Source organism: Phyllostomus hastatus, unplaced genomic scaffold, assembly GCF_019186645.2.
Source record: "Phyllostomus hastatus isolate PE091 unplaced genomic scaffold, TTU_PhHast_1.1 phas_scaffold_585, whole genome shotgun sequence".
Lineage (NCBI taxonomy): Eukaryota > Metazoa > Chordata > Mammalia > Chiroptera > Phyllostomidae > Phyllostomus > Phyllostomus hastatus.
In genome coordinates, this window is record NW_025334037.1 from 7,995,722 (window position 1) to 8,014,075 (window position 18,354).

Genomic DNA, 18,354 nt, shown 5'->3' on the forward strand with positions numbered 1-18,354 from the left:
GGTGGAGAAAAAACAGGGGCTTAGTGAAAACAAACATTCTCCACAGAATCGGTCACCTTGGTTCAGAATATGCCGGAACCTTACTGGAGTGAGCCAGGGGGCTCTTGGATGGAAGGCAAGGGCATGCGGTTTTTCTCAGCCTTGTTCTGAAGGCCTACCAGGAGGGCCTTATAACCAGATTGGGGCCCTCTGGGTCCCTCCCCCAGGGCCCCGGTCATGGGTTCTGGGGAAGCCAGCAACCGACAGGGGCCGAGCCTCTCTCTGAGCTGGAGAAACGGGTCAAGGCCTGTGTACCTGGTCAATGGTATTACAATCAGAAGAAAATCTGTTCAGGATGCTTCCAAGGGGTGTGGTCTCAAAAAACCTAAGAGGCAACCAGAAGACATGATTCGTTTGTTGACTGAATAATGAACAAACTGTTCATTGAATGAGGTAGTTACTTCTTTCCTTTCGGTGTCTCTGGAGTCGCCCCTGCATCTAACTCCCCAGGGGAGGTGGCCTTGGAAGGTCTGTAGACCCCTGACCTGAGTCCCTCACAGCAGCCCAGTAGGGTGCTGGCCCCTCACTAGCCTCTCTTACTACCAAGCCCATGTGTGACCACTGCCACCTTTCTCGGCTGCTCGCCAGGCCTGACTCACTCAGCAGCTGTCCTCCCCGGGACATAGAGTCCTCTCCAGAGGGACAACCAGTCAAAGGGACAACCAGTCAGGGGACAGGGCCCCGGGTACAGCCTGTCAGCTGGCTGACCCTGCAAGGCTACTCTGGCTGTCATCACTGCAGCTGTGACAAAGAGGCAGCCCACCCCCAACCAGAGTATCCAGAACCACAGTTCTGGGACAAATGGAGGGTGCGTAAACTTTGAGGCCATGCCTCTGAGCTGCAGAGAGCTGAGGAGGCTGGAAAGTAAATATCGTAGTTAGATGGTGAGGTCTGGCATGGACGAGGGTGGGGCCAGGCAACCCGTTCATTCGCCTGCTGTGTTGTTAAGCCAAACTGACCAGCCAGATGGTCAGTGACTTCTTTCACACCAAGCGGTCTTTGAGGTTTTTATTCAGGCCATTACAGAATATTAGAACAGCTACACCATGTCCCCAGTGTCAGCACCTGTGGGCTGGCTGAGGAAGGACAGAAAGGAGTGGGGAGCTGAGCCCGTGGGTGGAGACGGGCAGACGGTACCTGCCCAGGGAAGAGAAATTAACGTTGTCACAGAGCCTGCAGGTGCTCCCTTTGAAAGACTGCTGTAACAATGGGATGAGTTAGCCCTGTAAAATGCCTAGCACTGTGTCTGGCTGAGTAAATGCCAGTTTCCCTCTGCTTTCTGCATCAAGGAGGGCACTTTTATATACACTTGAGGCTCCTTGAGTCATGCCCAACAGCCTGTGACAGAGGTTCAGATGGGACAACTGAGGCCCCGGTAGTAGTGAGTTGCCCAAAACCCCAGCATGGTGGGGGAGAGGGATACCTCATGGGAGCGAGGATGATCTGGTTCAGCAGGCTGCGGTGCAACCTCTTGGCCACCTTCAGCCCCGTCCACTCCACTGTGACAGATGTGACCAGGCACAGCACAATGCCCAGGCTGCAGAGCACCGTGAATACCATGGCGTAGACGTTCTTGTCGAGGGAGCATTCCTGGGCCAGGGAGAGAGTGAGGCAGGGTCCTGGGGGTGTCCATGGCTCAGCCTTCTCTGCCCCACCCCCAACCGCTGCCCCAGGGCTGCAGGCCCCACCTGGCTGAAGGAGCAGTTCCTGGCCATGGGGCTCACAGTCAGGGCACTGTCGGTCCACTTGGCCAGCCAGTAATCAATGGCCACCAGGACCATGTGCTTGAGCAGCTGGGAGAAGACGAGCAGCGACAAGAGCAGGACGCCAGCAGACGACAGATACTTGGCGCAGGCTCGCCATGGGATCTTGGCGCGCTGGTGCAGCAGCGACGACAGGTTGTCCTCCTCCTCGCTGTCGGCGGCCTCCTCTGCGGGCCGAAAGAACCCACCTTGTGGCTTCACATTTCGTGACCCCTGAGGGTGAACCAGGGGGCACACTATGCCCACTGACAGAAGGGAAGACCGAGGGACTGAGACACACAGAGGGAAGAGTGTAATCAAAGGCATACTATCTTACCACCCTCAGAACCTCAGACCTTAGTCTCCCAGGGAATAATCAGACCTCAGGCTGTGATTTCACTCCCAGTCCCACTGTCTGTACCTTCCTCCTCTTCCTCATCCTGTAGGAGGCCATCTCTTGAGGACATGGCCCGGGGTAGGCCCTGGGGTGGCTCTGGGACTTTTCTCTCCATGACGGTCTCCTGAAAGCCAAATGGGGCTTGGCTAATGTCTTCTTCAGGTGTGCAGAGGGGAAAAGGGAGGAGAGGGGGCAACCATCCCTGGTCACAAACAGTGTCAATTTCCACATTCCTCCTGACTTGAGGAGGGTCCAGAGGGATATACTTCCCCTTTATCAGCTGACAGCACCCCAGTGTCCTTGTGGGGCACCACCTCTCTCTTGTTCTTAGTCTCTGTGATTCAGGAGGGCTGGTCATTCTCCCTGACTCCAGACGTGGGCATATGACAGGACTGGCCAATCCTCACCTTCCACATCACTGGTTACAATGATTTGTTCAGATGTGGGCATGTGACCAAATTGGACCAGTAAGAGCCAGCCCTGGGACTTTTGCTAAGCAATCCTGAAAGAGACACTCTCTTTCTGGCAGTTGTCAATCTGGGAGAATATAAACCTCAGACTACCAATGGCCCTCACTGCTACCATAAGAATGAAGCCAATCTCAGGGGAGCAGAGCCAAGGGATGGGGAGAAACAGAGCCCTCATGACAATGTTTAACTGCCTGGATCCAGCTCTCCCTGAAGCTATGACACCCTTGGACTTTCTAGTTTCATGATTTAATACATTCTTAACTCCTCCTGTCCTTTTTTCTTTGCTTAGCTACTCAGAGTTGATTTTCTGAAACTTTGTAAACTAAATGGTGCTCGACTGTCTCAGGATGAAGGGAAGGCGTCCACCTGACTCTGCCTTGGGCAGTGGGCGCAGGTACTGGCTCTCCCCTGCTAGCAGCAAGTTCGTACTCAGCTCTCACATCTGACATTTTGGGGGGTTTCCTGGGGCTGGTGAGGGCAGGAAGGCCTTTATGAGGTTAGTTCTAGCAGAAGCTTCTTCTCAGGGGGTGGTTGCCTGGCCCCTAGGATATACCCACCTTCTCTAGCTCTTGGTCCTGCCGGTTCATGAGGGTCTTCCAGTGCTCAAAGAGCTGGCACTCACACCTCTGGAAGTCCTTGAGCGTGCCCTCCCTCTGGATGGTGCCGTCCTTCATAGCGATGATCTGGAAAGGCAGAAGCAAACCCTGCAGAGGGCTGGCTGGGGATGGGGAGTGGAGGTCACACCCCGCCTGACTGAGGAGGTAGAAGTGGACAGACACACATCCTTTCCCTACTACAAATGACCTCTGGCTCACCCACTGAAATGAGCCCATAGTGATAACCAACCCTCATTAACACACTCCCAGGGTTTAGAATTTGGTACATCTGGGGCGTAATTCTCAATGGTTGCCCATGATGGATAGGAGGGTTTGCAGAGCAACTTAGCGCATCCTGGTCAAGCTGTTTGGTTATCTGCGGGGTGGCTGTGGCAGCTGTTTTTATACATGCAATGGGCTAATTGCACACTCCCCTTAGCTCCTCCTCAAGGCGGGTCTGAGAGGACCACCAGTTTTGGCAAAGTACCCGTTGGTCAGAGTGTGTGTAGCCATGTCTCTTTGAAATCAATAAAACTTATTTTATTTGAAACACCCAGTGTTTCACAGTCATGTGGACCCATGATAATTCAGACACCTACCCCTGCCCCTCTCACCCCCCACTCCCCACACTGGGGTTTAGGGAGGGGTGCTGGGAGTCCTATCTACTGATACTTCCAGAAACCAGGCACTTCCATATTTGCCTGCTTTGGATTAAGGATTGTCCTGCACTGTCTTGCCAAGGTCGCCATGGAGACTCAGACTTGAACCTGGACTTGTTTTAGCTTTTTTTTAAAATCTGGATTTTTTCCCTTTTTCTTTTTCTTTTTTAAAAAAGACTTTATTTATTTTTATCTTTAGAGAGAGGGGAAGGGAAGGAGAAAGAGAGGGAAAGAAACATCAATGTGTGGTTGCCTCTCACGTGCCCCCATCTGGAGACCTGGCCTGCAATCCAAGCATGTTCCCTGACTGGGTATTGAACTAGCAACCTTTTGGTTCATAGCCTGTGCTCAGTCCACGGAGCTACACCAGCCAGGGCTTTCTTCCCTTTTTCATAGTGGAGGGAGGGTCTCACTACATGTGGAAGGGAGACTTATGTGGGGGGAATTAGAAGGGCCACTTAGCACAGGCCTGATGCTCAGGGAGGACCTCAGTTCTCAGGGGCAAATTTATATAAGGATCAGGTGAGGCACAGATTTCAAAAGTCACACGATTTCCATCTTAAGAATTAAGTGCTTTTCAATGAATGGAAAAGTAACTGTTTCTGCATGCTGAGGAGTATGGGGATTCAGTCAGTGTGGGGGTTCACAAAACTGCATTCCATTGATAATACGGAAATTTCTGTTCCTACTGCTGTCACTTGTGTCCATCTCCTCCATCTTGTCCTCACTTGAATCCAACCCACCAGATGGCAGGAAGCTGGTTTTCCTGTCCAATGGGCACTTGCCTAGCAAGGGGGATGAGATATCCGCCTGAGTAGGAACAGAGGTAGGAACTGAATGTCTGCTCCTTTCCGAGCCTTCTCGGTGCCAGCCCTTGTGAGACCCGGGCTAGGGTGGGGAATGTGGGAGCTGTAGGCGACACCAACCCCTGGGCTATGCAGGGCTCCGATCTGCCCAGTCTGCACGTGACCAGCCAGTGCAGACCTCTTCTGCGTGGTAGCCCTCAGCCATTGCTATGGAGCCTCTCATTACCTCCTCTGAAGGAGCCAGACTGCCTCCCCCACCCCAGCCCTCTACAGCTTGACCTCCTGCGGCCCCTCACCCAGTCTGCGTGTGGCAGGTACTGTAGCTTGTGGGTCACTAGGACCACTGTCCTGTTATCGTCTCTGAGGAGCTCGAGGATCCCGGCCTGCATCAAGTGGTCACTCAGATGGACATCCAGAGCTGAGAAGGGGTCGTCCTGGAGAGAGGGGGGAAGGTAGGGGCAAGTGTACAGGGAGGGGTGACAGTGAGTACAACACCTAGCAGAGTTACATCAGCTCTGGTCTAGGACTGACACTATTAGCTGTGTGGCCTTGGACAATGAGGCTCTCAGGGCCTCAGTTGCCTTAACTTAAAATGGGACTGCCTTCAGTTAGCATTCTCAAATGGATCTAATCACAATCACTTCCTGACTCCTGACTTCCATGGCTCTGCAAAGCCTGTGAAGTTTGAATCCCTGGGCGTGGGAACCCAGGCCCTTTACAACCTGCCGGTCTTCCTTTCCAGCCTCACTGCTCATCTGTACTGCCCAAGGTCTCTGCACATCAGGTTTCCAGGGAACTTGCCATTCCAGGCCTGGTATCTAAACTGTTCCCTCTGCCTGGAGCACGGATGCGCCGTTTGTCTGCCCGGTGAACTACCGCCTGTCCATCTGCCATGCTCCACCCTGTGCCCTTTCCTGACCCTACCCTTCGCCTCCCCTCCTGTGTTGCAGCGATAACCTGCACCAAGGCTGATCCGATAGTTATTTACAGGAGGTCCCTAACAAGTGAGACCCTCTCCTTCCCTCCAAAAGAACTGAGACGCCCTTGTGACAGTGCCTGGTACAGAATAGGAGTTAAATAAAAGTTTGTTGAAATAAACTAAAAAATCTGCTTTATTTCTCTCTAACAGCGTCGCTTAAGGTTCACATGGGGTCGTGGATGAGCTAGTACTTGGTGATGTGCTGTGCGTGAGTCAGATGTCGCATACCGCAAACCTCACATAGTGAGTGTGTTTAGTGGGGAGTGCTTATGGGTGCTGTGGGGGAGAGGGAACAAAACTGGGACCAGGGACCTGAGGTTCCTTCTCTCAGTTCTTTCTCTACACAGCCTCTGTTTCCTTCTGTTTAACTGACTCACACTTCAAGGCCCTCCTTCAGGACGCCCTCCTCCAAGGCCCTCCTCCAGCCCTCACGGCTGTCTTCTTGGATAAGGCTCCTCACAGCCTGTGCTACACAGTTTGACTCTTGGCTGGGCCGTGGCCCTTGAGAGTGGGTGAGCTCTGTCTCCCTAATCAGACTCTAAACCTTTGAGGCCAAGGGCTGGGCCTTAGAATTCTTCAGATCAACCAAGGCACCTAACACAGAACTTGGCACGAAGTAGGCCAGGGGTGGCTAATAAGTGTCATGTCCTATTTGATGGCTGGTGGTTACCTGGAGTGCTGTGTTGAGAAGGGTTCTGAGGCCAAATTAATGTTCTGTGGGGGAAATTCTGTGATCAGCTAGCAATGTCTGCTGTGGGCATGAGATGAGAAGGGGCAGCACACACTCCACGCCCTGGCCATCCTTATAGTCAGGCTGAATGAGTACTGAGAGGTTGGGCGGGTCCTGCAGAGTGGTGGCCCATAGCTACTACTCGCCTTCCCTCAGAGGTCAGTGTGAAGTCCACAGTGGGTCGTTGGTGCTAGCCTTGCCTCAGTTTCCCCATCAATAAGATGAATAAGTAATATCTCTGGCAGGAGAAGTTTGCTCCTGAAGAAGGAGGTAGCTGGGTGATGTGTGTGTGTGTGTGTGTGTGTGTAAGCAATGAGCCAGGGAGACAAATCAGACACGAGGGCCCCTAGGGAGGTGCGAGCTGGCACACTCACCAAGAAGACAACGTTGGTATGCTGGTAGAGAGCTCGGGCCACGCTGATCCGCTGGCGCTGACCACCAGACAGGTTGATGCCCTGTCACCAAAGCGGAGGAAAGGTCATGCCCTCAAAGCCCTTCAGGAGAGACTGTCCTGGCCCCTCCTTGACTGTGAGCTCCTTGGGATAGAGGCCTGGCTCTGTCCACCTCTTTGTTTCCCCCTCACTTTGCAGAGAGAAGGGACTTGTACATGTTCACTGATCTCACTGGGAAGTGGGGAATATAACCTCCAAGACTATAAACAGTCAGCATATAGGTGCAAGGGACCATCTGACCAGTGAAACCCAAGACAGAGGACATAGGGATTTCATCAAACACAGGAGGGCAGCCACAGGAGAATCCTACTGTCCCACCTGAGAGTAAACTGGGAGGGCATAATGCTAAGTCTAGCGCAGCACGTGGAGCTCCCAGGATACACTCGGGGCATGGCTGAAGGAGACGTCAGTCATCTCCAGCCTGGGGAGGTGCTAAACTGACCTCTGCACCAAGCAGGGCTGAAACCCGTCCTTGCTCAAGGAGATCGTTTTGACCCTACTGCACGGAGCTTTGCAGGCTTCACCCTCTCTCACTCCCCAGGTACCTGCTCTCCCTGAGAAGATCTCGGGGCCTGGAGCTGGTGATAGGTGGGGAGCAGGGGTGGTTGAGGCCCCTGGTTTTGAGAAAACCCCCTGGAGGCTCTACTAACCCGCTCCCCAATCTGGGTCTGGTCTCCATGGGGCAGGATGTCGATGTCCGGCTGTAGGGAGCAGGCTTCAATGACCATCTTGTACCTGCAGTGGGGTGGGGTGGGGACATGGCTGATCGGCCCGGCGGCCGGAGTGGGGCCTGAGCGCTCGCCGAGGGTCATTAGTCTCCGGGCAGCTGTGCCCGGGGTGAGCAATGGTTTTAATGGGCCTCCTGCTTGGGTGCGAACAAACACCACGTGAGTTTTAAAAAAGCCAAGGGCAGCACCTTCCACGGTCTTGGAGCAAGTTAAATATTTGAAGGATGGAATTAGATGGCAGCAAACATGCCACATAAATGACAAGAGAGGGCACGTGGTCCCTCGGCAGTGGGGAAAGCAGCAGCCAGAGCCCATGCTTGGGGCGCCGCCAGGGAAAATCACTGCTGGCTGGTTTAGGCGGTAATGATAATGGCTGGTCAAATATTTGCCCAGCCTGCTCCTTTCCCACTTCCTTGGCCAGCTCTTTGCCCGGGCAGGTGCCAGCCAGGGTGCACAGAGGAGGCATCAGGGTGTCTTAGTGACATGTTCTTGGGTGTCAGGCAGTCTTGGATTTGAGGTCCATTTCTGTCACTTAAGGTCTGAGTGGCCTTAGGCATGTTACCTAACCTTTCTGAGCCTTGGTTTCCTCATCTATAAAATGAGAATGATAATAGTACCTGCCTTCTCAACTAGTTGTGAGCATTAGAGGAAATCATGGGTACAAAGAGCTTGGCCCTGCGCCTGACACCTGGTGAGAATCAGTCGATGTTAGTGGTTATCATTCACTGCGGGGGAAAGAGTGCACAGGCTGAGGCGCTGGCTCGGCCTCCCCACCAGCCACAGGACAGGGCAGTGGTGCTCCCTCATCTCCCTCTCCTCCCGCCTTCTCTCACACGGGCGTTGGGCTTCCCTGATGCCCAGCCACATCTGGACCGTTTCCAAAGGGACCATATGGAACAGGCTGGAATCCAGATAAGCGGGCTGGAGAGTGGGCGGCTGGGTGTGGGAGATCAGTGGAAGGGCGGAGCTGCTGGCTGGAGCTGGGGGACAAGGGCCGGTAGCTGATGCTGCCCATGACTGATGTCTCTCCTCCCCCAGCCTACCTCCCTCTGATGGGCTTTTACCGTTGTTTGTTGAAGGGACTCTCAAAGGTGATATTCTCCTCCACAGTGGCATTTAGCAGCCATGGTTTCTGAGAGGCATAGGCCACGGGGCCTCTCTTCCTGGGAAAAGCAGAGTGGGAGTAAGGAGGCATTTTCAGGGGCTCCTTCTCAGAGGCAGTTGTCAAGATGGTGGTGCAGACCAGGGCAGGGGTGGGGCGGCGTTAGGATGGGGAGGTGTGGCTGGCAGAAATCTGCTGCGTTTGGCCCCGCTGGCCTCCCCTTCCCCAGGGCCTGAGCTAGGCGTAGGTGTCCAGTCTTAGCTGACTGGGGGAAGCTCGATCCTTCCCTGCCCTGCACCCCACGTGCCACACCCCTGCAGCCTGTACTCCTTCCTGAGTCTCCACCCAGGGCCCAGGAAGAAACCAAGTGAACACTGGACCCCTGGTTTCCTCCTTTCTTGAACAGCTTCCAAACCATTCAACTTTGATGTTAGCAGGTAACTTTCCAAATGGAACTTTTAAAAACAAGTGGAGCCAAGGAAACCATATTTTGCATGATGCAATTTTTTAAGAACCAACCCCCCAAATTTAACAAAAACAAAAGGCAAAGATATCCACCAGATAAAAATGACCTGCTGTGAGGAGCGCAGCCGGGTGTGCAGAAGAGGCACAGCGGCGTCCAAACTGCCCAGTGGAGCACAGAGCCCTCCCTCCGGGCCTCCTCCCTGCCGCTGCACTGGGACCAGAGACTGCCTGAGGGAGCTCTGGGGCTCTCCGGCCCGACGAGCCCTCTGAGGAAGCCTGCCCTGGAGGGCAGGTGCACCCAGGACACAGTACCTGAGGTCTGCTTCAGCTGCTGGCTCCCTCTCTGGGCTGCAGCGGGGGAAGAGAGACGCACCTTCAGGATTCACATGAGTGGACTGAGTTCTGCACAGACATTCTGAGCTCCCAGCATGAGTGTCTTTATCATCCCTGGAACTAAGTCTGTAGCCACAAATGCTGCACGGAGGGGCGTGGGAGTGGGGTGTGGCCATCCTGGGGGAGCCTCCACTGTCTGAACCCCAGTAGTGTCAAGAATCCTCATGGGGTATGTGAGGAGAGCCCTGGGGGCCAGTTCAGGTAAGAGGGAGGGTCGGGGGAAAGGCACCGTTAGTGTAGGCTAATGTGGGGGGCACTTCCTGCATCAGAGGAAGAAGACCAACATGTGGCTCCTCCAGACTCAGCCTCTGCATCAGGGCTCAAGTGCACTGGCCAAGGTCTCAGGCTGACGCACCCACACAGACAGCTGGGACAGGGAGTGCTGTCTGGCCAGAGCCAGGCCTGGCTGGGTCACTGTTGCCTACAGCTTGTGGGTGGGGGCCTACAGCGGATGGAACTTGGGTGGCACGTAGAGAGCTGAGAAGGACTCTAGGTGTGATTAGCAGCCCCAAGTGGCCCTTTCAGAAGACAGCCAAGGAATCTGGGGATCCGCCCGGAGAGATGCTCTCCACTGCAGTGCCCACGTGGCCTGGACTGGCCTGGACTGTCCTGACCTGCTCCGGGACCAGCTATCCTGCCCTGCTGTTCTTATGCACATGTGCATGCTTGTCACAGACCATGAGGCCTGGTTTTTGGCTCAGGAACTATGGTCACTATGGCCAGAGAGGCTGGGCCTGTCATCACACCCTGGAGCTTCGGGACAAGGTGGCAGAAAGGGCAGAGAAAGATGGGGAAAGAAAACCTCGTCGGTGCTGGAGAGCGAAGGCCAGAGGTTAAACTGAACAAGGTTGAGCCAGCCTTCCTACCCTGACTGCCCACCACCTGCAGTGTGTTTGAATGTCTTCGGGAGGGTGAGGTTAGGGAGGGTTTTGAGGGTCTCAGAGTCTCATTCATCTATTTTACTTTGATTTTTTTTTAGACAACAAGAACATAAATCCCATTGAACATAAAGCAACAAGACCAGGTTTTTTCGTCTGACCTGGGGGCCACCCCTCCTCTCTCCTCACAGACCCACTCGGCTGTTTTTTCATGATCAACCCCAGGGCTGTTTTAGACAGTTTTTTTTCTAATTGTCCTTTCTTTGACACATTTCTCATCCAATTCACTAGGTTGTTGTTTTTTTTTTTTTTTTAATATTCACAAGGTTGTGCAACCATCACCCTGATCTACTTCCAGAACATTCTTGTCATCCCCGAAGTAACCCTGCCCCTGCCAGGGGTCACTCCCTTCCAGCCTTCCCGCCACCCTGTGGCAACCACAGATTCATTTTCTGACTCTTTCCCACCGTGAAATTTTACCACAAATGTACTGTAGATCTGTTTATGTACTGTGGCCCTTTGGAGGGCCACAAGTCCTTGTAACATCTACATTTTTCCTCTCCCCAGGAGGCGGATCTGGTGCTCATTGAGCATGCATGCCTCATTACAAGGCCTCCTGCCTCTGAAACTACAGAGGTCGCACAGCCCTGCATCCATACGCTGTGTCCCCACCACCATAGTCCCCCTCCCTGCCCGCCCCCACTATACCCCACACCCAGACCCTTCCCTTTATCGGGGCCCACTTCCAACTCAGTGCCAAGGCTGTACCTGGGGTCCTCTCCCGTCTCGCTGTCCGGTAGGCTGCTGGGGCACAAATGGGCCGGGGGGAGAAGAATACACCAGTGACTTCTCACACCATTGTCAATCTCTCCGTGGCACTGGGCCTCTGGGAGAAGCAAGCCCTACAGTCCCCACCCCCACCCATCTCCTGGGCCCCCACATGGCTTCCTTGGGGCAGAAACTGTTGCTCTCAATCTCTGTCTCCCCCGAAGCACCTGGACGGGCACCCTCCAAGCAGCCAGGGCTCCGTCAGTGCTGCCGGTGTGACTCAGAGCGGTGGCGAGGCTGGTTGGCACTGAGATAGTTTTACAGTTGGGAAACTAAGTGAGGGAAAGGGACCTTCCCAAGGTCACCATCATTTTATGAGTGTTTTCACACTGAGCAAGGGGACCCACTATGTGGATCTGAAATTAGTGAGTTGCAACTGCACTATAAAAAGGAGAAAAACATCCATGAGCACTGCATGTGGTCATAATGTACATTTTTTGGTGTGAAATTGTTTCTCTTGTTTATCAAGGAATACACGAATGTAGAGGACTGTGATGTCAAATGCATTTCATACTGCGGACTATAGTATGAAAAACACTGAGTGAGCTGACCTGAATTTTGGTACCAATTTTGCCAGTGCTCTTTCTTCTGCCTCAGGCCACCTCTCAACCTTTCAGAAGCAGCCTCCTGCCAGTGACATGTGTCCTTGCGACATGCACATTTGGGGGAAAACAACCTGCTTTGTCTTCATATAGGCCTTACTGTAATGATACTAAAACCAGCTAACATTTATCGAACGTTTATAAGCACTGTGATGAGCACTGTAATAGCATCATCTATTTTAAAGCTCAGAAAAACCACATGAGGGAGGGTTATTTTGCTTGTACCAAGAAAGTGAGGCTCAGAGTGGCTAAGTAACTTGCCCAAAGTCACACAGCCAACAAGTATCAGAGAAAATAGATTTGTTTGACTCCAAATCTTCCTATTCTTAATGACCGCGCTACATAACTGCACTGTGATTACACATGCCTTAGCTCTGATAAATGCCTCCTTGTCAGGAAAACCAGGATGGACGAAAACAGGGCGGACAGAAGCCTGAGGAAGCTCTTTTCTGTCTTCAGCCAAGGGGCAGAACTGAACGGAGACCCTGATATGCATGTAATCACTGGTCTCCAATCTTTGCGGTCTCATTCCACTCTCAGCCCAGCCTAGCATTGGGTTCCCTAAACCATCAGATAGTGGTAATTTATGGACAAGCTGGTAACATGAGACAGATTAAAAAAAAAAAAAACAAAAACAAAACCAAACCCCAAGCTTACAAATTCCAACTCTGCAGCCATAGCCCAGATAAGCTTATCTGCGGAGTCTGCTGCCTTGACTGCCTCCAGAGTTGCAGAGGCTGTAACTCATCTGGAGGAAATGTATCTGCGGGCTCCCCAAGGACCCAGGCACACACGGAGCTCTCCGCCCTAATTCAGTGCACATCACTGTCTGCACTGCTCAATTAGCCCTTATAATGGACTGTGTCTCTCTCTAATCAGTTGCTGTATCTTTTACCCCCAGTGGGATTTTAAGGCAGGAAGAGCATCTTTTTCAGCCCCCACAGAGCTGATGACAGACCTGTAATAAATGGAGGTTGTTAACTGACGTGTTAATCATTTGGGAAGAGGCCAGGGGACCGGCACGCAACGTAGGCGTCCGCATGCCAGGTGCTGTGTGGAGCTGTTTGTGTTCACCACTTCATCCTCACAACAATCCCTGTAAAGAGGTGTTTGTAACCCCACTTTACAGATGGGGAAACTGAGGCTTAAAATTTGCATAATGTGCCCAATAGTATGGAGCTGAGAAGAGGGGGAAGCTGGTGGGTGACTCAAGGTCTATCTTCTCCTCTTTCTAGTGTCGTCCCAGCCTCCCTAGAATGAGCCTCCCAAGATGAGTGTGTCTACATTTTAACCTGAAAAGTGAAGAATGGTGCACGTGGCACACACTTTCTGTCACTGATCGCTGGGCTCTCGAATGAGTGCTGGGGACCCTTGATTCCTCCTTTGCCTGCACTTGGGATTGAGCACTGAGCTGGAAGGACCGTTTCCCTCAGTTTTCCAACCTCTCATCTCTTCCTTGAGCCAGCCATGAGCTGGGCACGTGGGACCGCGCCAGCCTGAGTCAAGGAACAGGACCTGCCCTCCCAGGGCTCGAAGTGTGGTAGAGCGAGTCAGACACACACAGAGGGTTATAAGGGCCAGAAGAAAAGCAGGAGCAAGAAAGTATTACAGAAAAATTGAGAGGGAAAGTACATGCAAACACCTATGGGAATGCATAGAGAAAATTCTGGAAGCTTCTGGGTGAGGGGATATTAGGTGGTTGTTATCTTCTTTACACTTGTGTATCTTTTCTAATTTAGTGCACATCCTTCTAGATTCAGAGAAAAGTGTAATTTTTGAAAAGTAGTTTGGAGGAGGAAGAAATCTGAGGATGTGAGGAAGGGCTCTCGGAAGTTACAGTGGGCTGAGCCTTGAAGAGGGAAGTGCAGACAGTGGGGGTGGAGGGGCGCTAGGACCTGGGAGAGAGGAGAGCGCAGCACGTGAGCACAGGCATTGGGAGGAGTGGCGGGAACGTGGGCTCTAGGTCTGCACCCAAGGGGCTTCTCTGCTGGCTGGTTAGGCAAGTCCCTTTACTTAGGGGCTCCTCTGTTTCCTGCTCTGTGAACTGGGGCTAATGGCACAGACCTCAAAGTGCCGCTGGGAGGATGTAGTACGAATATAGCTCATAGCTGGCTGGAGGGAAAGACCTAAGGTTGGAAAACTGTGGCGGGGTTGGGGAGGGTAGGGAGGAGGGGGCGTGGAATCATCTTTTTAGCTCAGTGCTTGGTCCCAAAGGTGCAGACGGGGGAGGTTTTGAACAGCCTCAACACTCATTTAAGAACCCGGCAACAAATAAAAAGGGAGGAGGTGGAAATTGAGGTTGGAAGAAGCTAAGACTTACAGATCTCTACATTCTATTCATCCTGCCCCAGGCAGGCTTGTCATTGCCCTGAAACGTTACCTTTTTCACGCACAGTGCCCTTTCCAAATGATGTCATTGGATTTTAAGGGCCAATCTCTGAGAGAGGAAAGGGTTTTCTTATTGTCCAGTTAAGGAAACTACGTTTCAGGGAGGTGAAGTGACCTGCCCAAGGTTACATGGCTTAGTGAGTGTCAGAGTCGGGTCTACAACCAGCGGCCATCTGGTTCCCGAGCTTGGCCCCACACAGCACCCCTTCACCATCCCACCACACCTGCCTCCTCAAGGAAGCCCGGGGTGCACCTGAGCCCCAGGGCCCAAATCCCCAGAGACCCCAGGAACTATATGGGCAAATGGGACTACAGTCCTGAGAGGAGCCTACTTCTCACTCCTGGGGAATCAGGGGTCTCAGGAGACAGGCTTCACACCAGCCGCCCCGAAGCAACAGTGTGCTGAGCCAGGCCTGGGGCAAGCAAGGCCCAGCCTCCTGAGTGGACACAGACAGAAATAATAATAGTGGGGGCAGGGGCAGCAGGGGGAAGCAGGGGGCTCCACGTGAGGCTGATCTGTAGTTCCTCATAGGGAGGCGGGGCCTTCTTCCCCACACCATGCTTTCCTCCGAGCCTAGCTTCCTGCTGGCTCCCCGGGGACATTTAACATCATCCTGCTGCAGACATTAATGGCCCTATTCTTTATTTTCAGGGAAAAGATTTCACTTGAGTGTATTTGCTAACTGAGTATATTTACATTGAATAGATTGACTTTTTATCAAAATGTTTTCCTTTTAAAGATTAAGGAGAGAGTTTGCACTCTCAAGTTGATAGCGCATTGGAGCAGAGAGCCGGGAAGGGGCAGGTGACCATTATGGAAGTGAGTGTTTGGGAGCTGGCCCCGGTTGGCTGACATGCCAGATCTGTTCAGGGCTGCCGCAGTAACTCTCCAACCCGGAATGCCGGACCTCACCCGATGGACCCTGTGTGGCCACCATAGGGCCTGTCTGCATCCTCTGTCCACCCGGGACTTGTGAGCTCTCTGAGGGCAGGGGCCAGATTTGTATCTGCACAGAGGGGTTCATAAAATACACATCTTGTGTCAGGCACTTGGGGTACAACATGGAATAATCCTCCAGCTCTGTCCTCAAGGAGCTCAAAGTCTTGAGGGAGACAGACACATTGGCAGATAAGCACAATACATTGTGAGGCATGCACTACCGGGCCTCGTGCATTCCAAATGTTGGTGGAGAAGTCGGGTGGTGAAATTCTGGGTTAGGGGAACAGCGTGGGCAAAGGTGTGCAAGGAGAGACATGTAATGACACCTTTATAATGGCGATCTCTTGGAGGTCATAAGTTAGCAAAGCCATTGTAGGTACAGAGACAAATAAGATGTGGTCCCGGTGCCCAGGGAGCTCACTACAGTCTCTCCTGGGAGACAGGCGGGGGCACAATCAAAGAGCCATCAGGGAATATTGTTCCTGGCACAGAGGTTCATTGTCAAAGAATAATATTTAGAATAATGTTTATAGGGCACTTACTACATGCTAGGTCAAGCCTCACATCAACCCTGTGAGTAACAAGGGAAAACTGGTACAGAAATCACAAAATTTCCCAAAGCACAGAGCCCAGATTTGAACCCAGGCAGTCCGACTCCAGAGCTTGCTCAGCCACACTGCTCATTTGCTCATGAAGGAATAAATGCACAGTTGTACAAACAAACCCATCTCCCCAGAGCATTCTCCGTTCTGCAGTATCTAATCCCTCAACTCCCAGCCTCGTGCCCCCTGGAACTCTTTCTGGCTGCCAGGTCACCAGCCTTGGCCCTTGCTGGTATGGATGAGACACATCAGAGCAGCCTGGCATAGCCCTCGCCTCTGGCTGCGGACAGGAGGGGCTGCCGGGTCAAATGCCATTTTGCTCTTGGCCCACATTGCAAGTACATCATCCCCCTGCTGACCTGGGGTCCAATGTCTGAGGCATGGAACTCCTGCAAATAATGGGGGGGCCCTCAACATACAGCCCCGCACTTGACCCACTGGCCAGGGTAGGTGGGCCAGAGAGAGCTGTGTATGTGTCCAGGGTTTTGAGAGACAAACAGCACGTGAAGCCAACTCAACTATTTTGGCCCAGACTCCTCCTTCTTTAGCCATCGTGACAAGCTCCTGACTGGTCTCCCTTCCTAGAGTCTCCCTCTCTCCGATCTCTCACCCTTTGTCACCAGCATGATTCCACCGCAGACTTTAGGCTAAATCTTACCTCCCAGGCGTGGCACACAGGGGTGTCTGCCCGGAGGCCTGCCCCCTTCTGCAGTCCTGACTTCCACCACTACCCCCACCCCTCTAGGTACCAGAACCAAGTTCTTTCGCATCAGCAAGCCTTTGTGCAGGCTGATTCTCCAGCCTAGACAACCTTCCTCTCCCACCCTGCCTTTTCCATCCGAGGAAACCACACTCGTGAGTCCTCTCTCCTTGACTGCAGAGTTCATTGCTCAGTGATGGTGCCGATGTGCCTTCCCTCCCTTAAAAGCAGGGGCCATGTCTTATTCATCTTGGCAGTTCTCTCGCTGTGCCCAGGGCCTGGCACATAGCGGATGCTCAGTAAACACGGGGTGAGTGAGTACATCAGTGTAGAGGCACTGGAGCATGAGTTAAGTCACGAACAAATCCTCACAGCTTCCTGGGGTTGGCTGCAAGCTACCCTGATGCGCCTCACTGTGCTTGGGAGGGCAGCTGTACCTCGAGGGAGGGCAAAGTGGGTTCTGGAGAAATAACCTTTTCACCACCTCTCCCTCCCTCTGCCTCAAACAGAGCCAGGAGCTGGGCTGCCTGTTGAGAAGACTGAGTGTGGACGAGGGCACAGCTCTTAGCACCCTGTGGTGGCTTTGCTAAGGATGTAGCAGAGGCGGTCACGGCCATTGGGTTGCTGGTCTGTGGGCTGCCAGTCTTGTTATTTCTGTCAGCCCCTGGAGCCCCTTCTGTCAGCACATGGTGGAAAACTCATGCACTTGAACACCTGGTGCAAATCCCATTTCTGGCATTTAAGAGCTGGGTGGCCTTGGGCAACTCGTTTCACCTCAGTTTCCTCATCTGTTAAATGGGGACCAGAAGAATACCTACTGCACAAGCCTGGAGGAGACTAACTGAGACAATGAAGTAAATGAAGTGTGTTGCATAGTGTCTGGCACATGTGAAGTGCTCCATGGCCCTGGAGAGGCCCCTCGTGCCCCACCCCCCTGGGCTGGGGGCGAGCTTCCCAAAGAGAGAGGAGGCAGCACCAGACCCTGAGGGCTGGCACTGCTTGGGGAAGAGGTAGGCATGGAGGCAGGACAGGGCTGAGCCCCTGCCAAGCCTGTCTGCTGCCCCTGCAGAAGGCAGAGAGGTGCTGATGCTGGTGGGAGGGTGCCTGAGGGTGAGGGCGCTGGGGAGGAGATGAAGAAAGTGAGGCCAAGGGACCAGACTCAGAGGGGCGTTGACTCACACTGAGGGGAACACAGCCAGGGGCATCCAGGGGCAGCCCCAGCCTCTGTGCTCTGGGGTCCTACCAGAAAGGGCCTGCCTGCCCTCAGAGTGGGCCTGGATCCAGCTTGCCCTCTACATGGAAGGCAGAGAATAATCCCTGGGACTGGACAGAATCCCAGCCTAAGGCAGAGGCCAGGCTCCAGGGAAAGAGCCCGGCTTGGGTCCCTGTTCCACATGCTGACCAGTACGTCACCTGACCTCTCTGTCCTCAGTTTCTACTTCAGTTTGGGGTGAAAAGACTCAGTGGGAGGCTTAGTGGGAGGCAGCAACAAGATCATGCTTGCAGTGTGCTTGGCAAAGGGCCTGGTCTGCAGCAGATGGCCGATCAATACTGGTCCTTTCTTCAGCTCACACTTCACTGGGGTCACAGACATAAGCCATCAGCCAATGGGCAAGGGTGAGGAGTCACCCCAAGACCCCAAGGGGAGCTTTGTACAAGGCTGGCAGAGTGACCTCAGACCCAATGCCTGGAGCCTCCTAATCAGGCTGTGTTGGAAACACTCCAAAAAAGATGGGGAACGGAGGCAGGGACCCCTCTGCCCCCAAACACACCACAATCCCCTTTGGCATTAAGGCTTCAGCAGGGGTGTCCAAACTTTGGGCATCTCTGGGCCACACTGGAATAAGAGTTGACTTAG

At 53.2% G+C, this 18,354-nt stretch overlaps 1 protein-coding gene across 7 annotated transcripts in view; it reads right to left on the reverse strand.

Annotated features, from left to right (window-relative positions):
- ABCC8 (ATP binding cassette subfamily C member 8) overlaps positions 1 to 18,354 on the reverse strand; it is a 74,540-nt gene that overhangs the window by 10,337 nt on the left and 45,849 nt on the right. For 3 of the 7 annotated variants that reach the window (XM_045825594.1, XM_045825595.1, XM_045825592.1), the window contains exons 17-27: positions 11,205 to 11,240; positions 9,478 to 9,513; positions 8,663 to 8,761; positions 7,521 to 7,605; positions 6,793 to 6,873; positions 5,006 to 5,143; positions 3,206 to 3,331; positions 2,203 to 2,302; positions 1,728 to 2,071; positions 1,463 to 1,629; positions 295 to 364 (exon numbers count right to left, since the gene is read on the reverse strand). In XM_045825594.1, coding sequence (XP_045681550.1) covers positions 295 to 364; positions 1,463 to 1,629; positions 1,728 to 2,071; positions 2,203 to 2,302; positions 3,206 to 3,331; positions 5,006 to 5,143; positions 6,793 to 6,873; positions 7,521 to 7,605; positions 8,663 to 8,761; positions 9,478 to 9,513; positions 11,205 to 11,240 — 1,282 coding nt within the window. The remainder of the gene's footprint in view (positions 1 to 294; positions 365 to 1,462; positions 1,630 to 1,727; positions 2,072 to 2,202; positions 2,303 to 3,205; positions 3,332 to 5,005; positions 5,144 to 6,792; positions 6,874 to 7,520; positions 7,606 to 8,662; positions 8,762 to 9,477; positions 9,514 to 11,204; positions 11,241 to 18,354) is intronic. The other 4 variants (XM_045825599.1, XM_045825597.1, XM_045825598.1 and 1 more) reach the window with 2 other exon arrangements.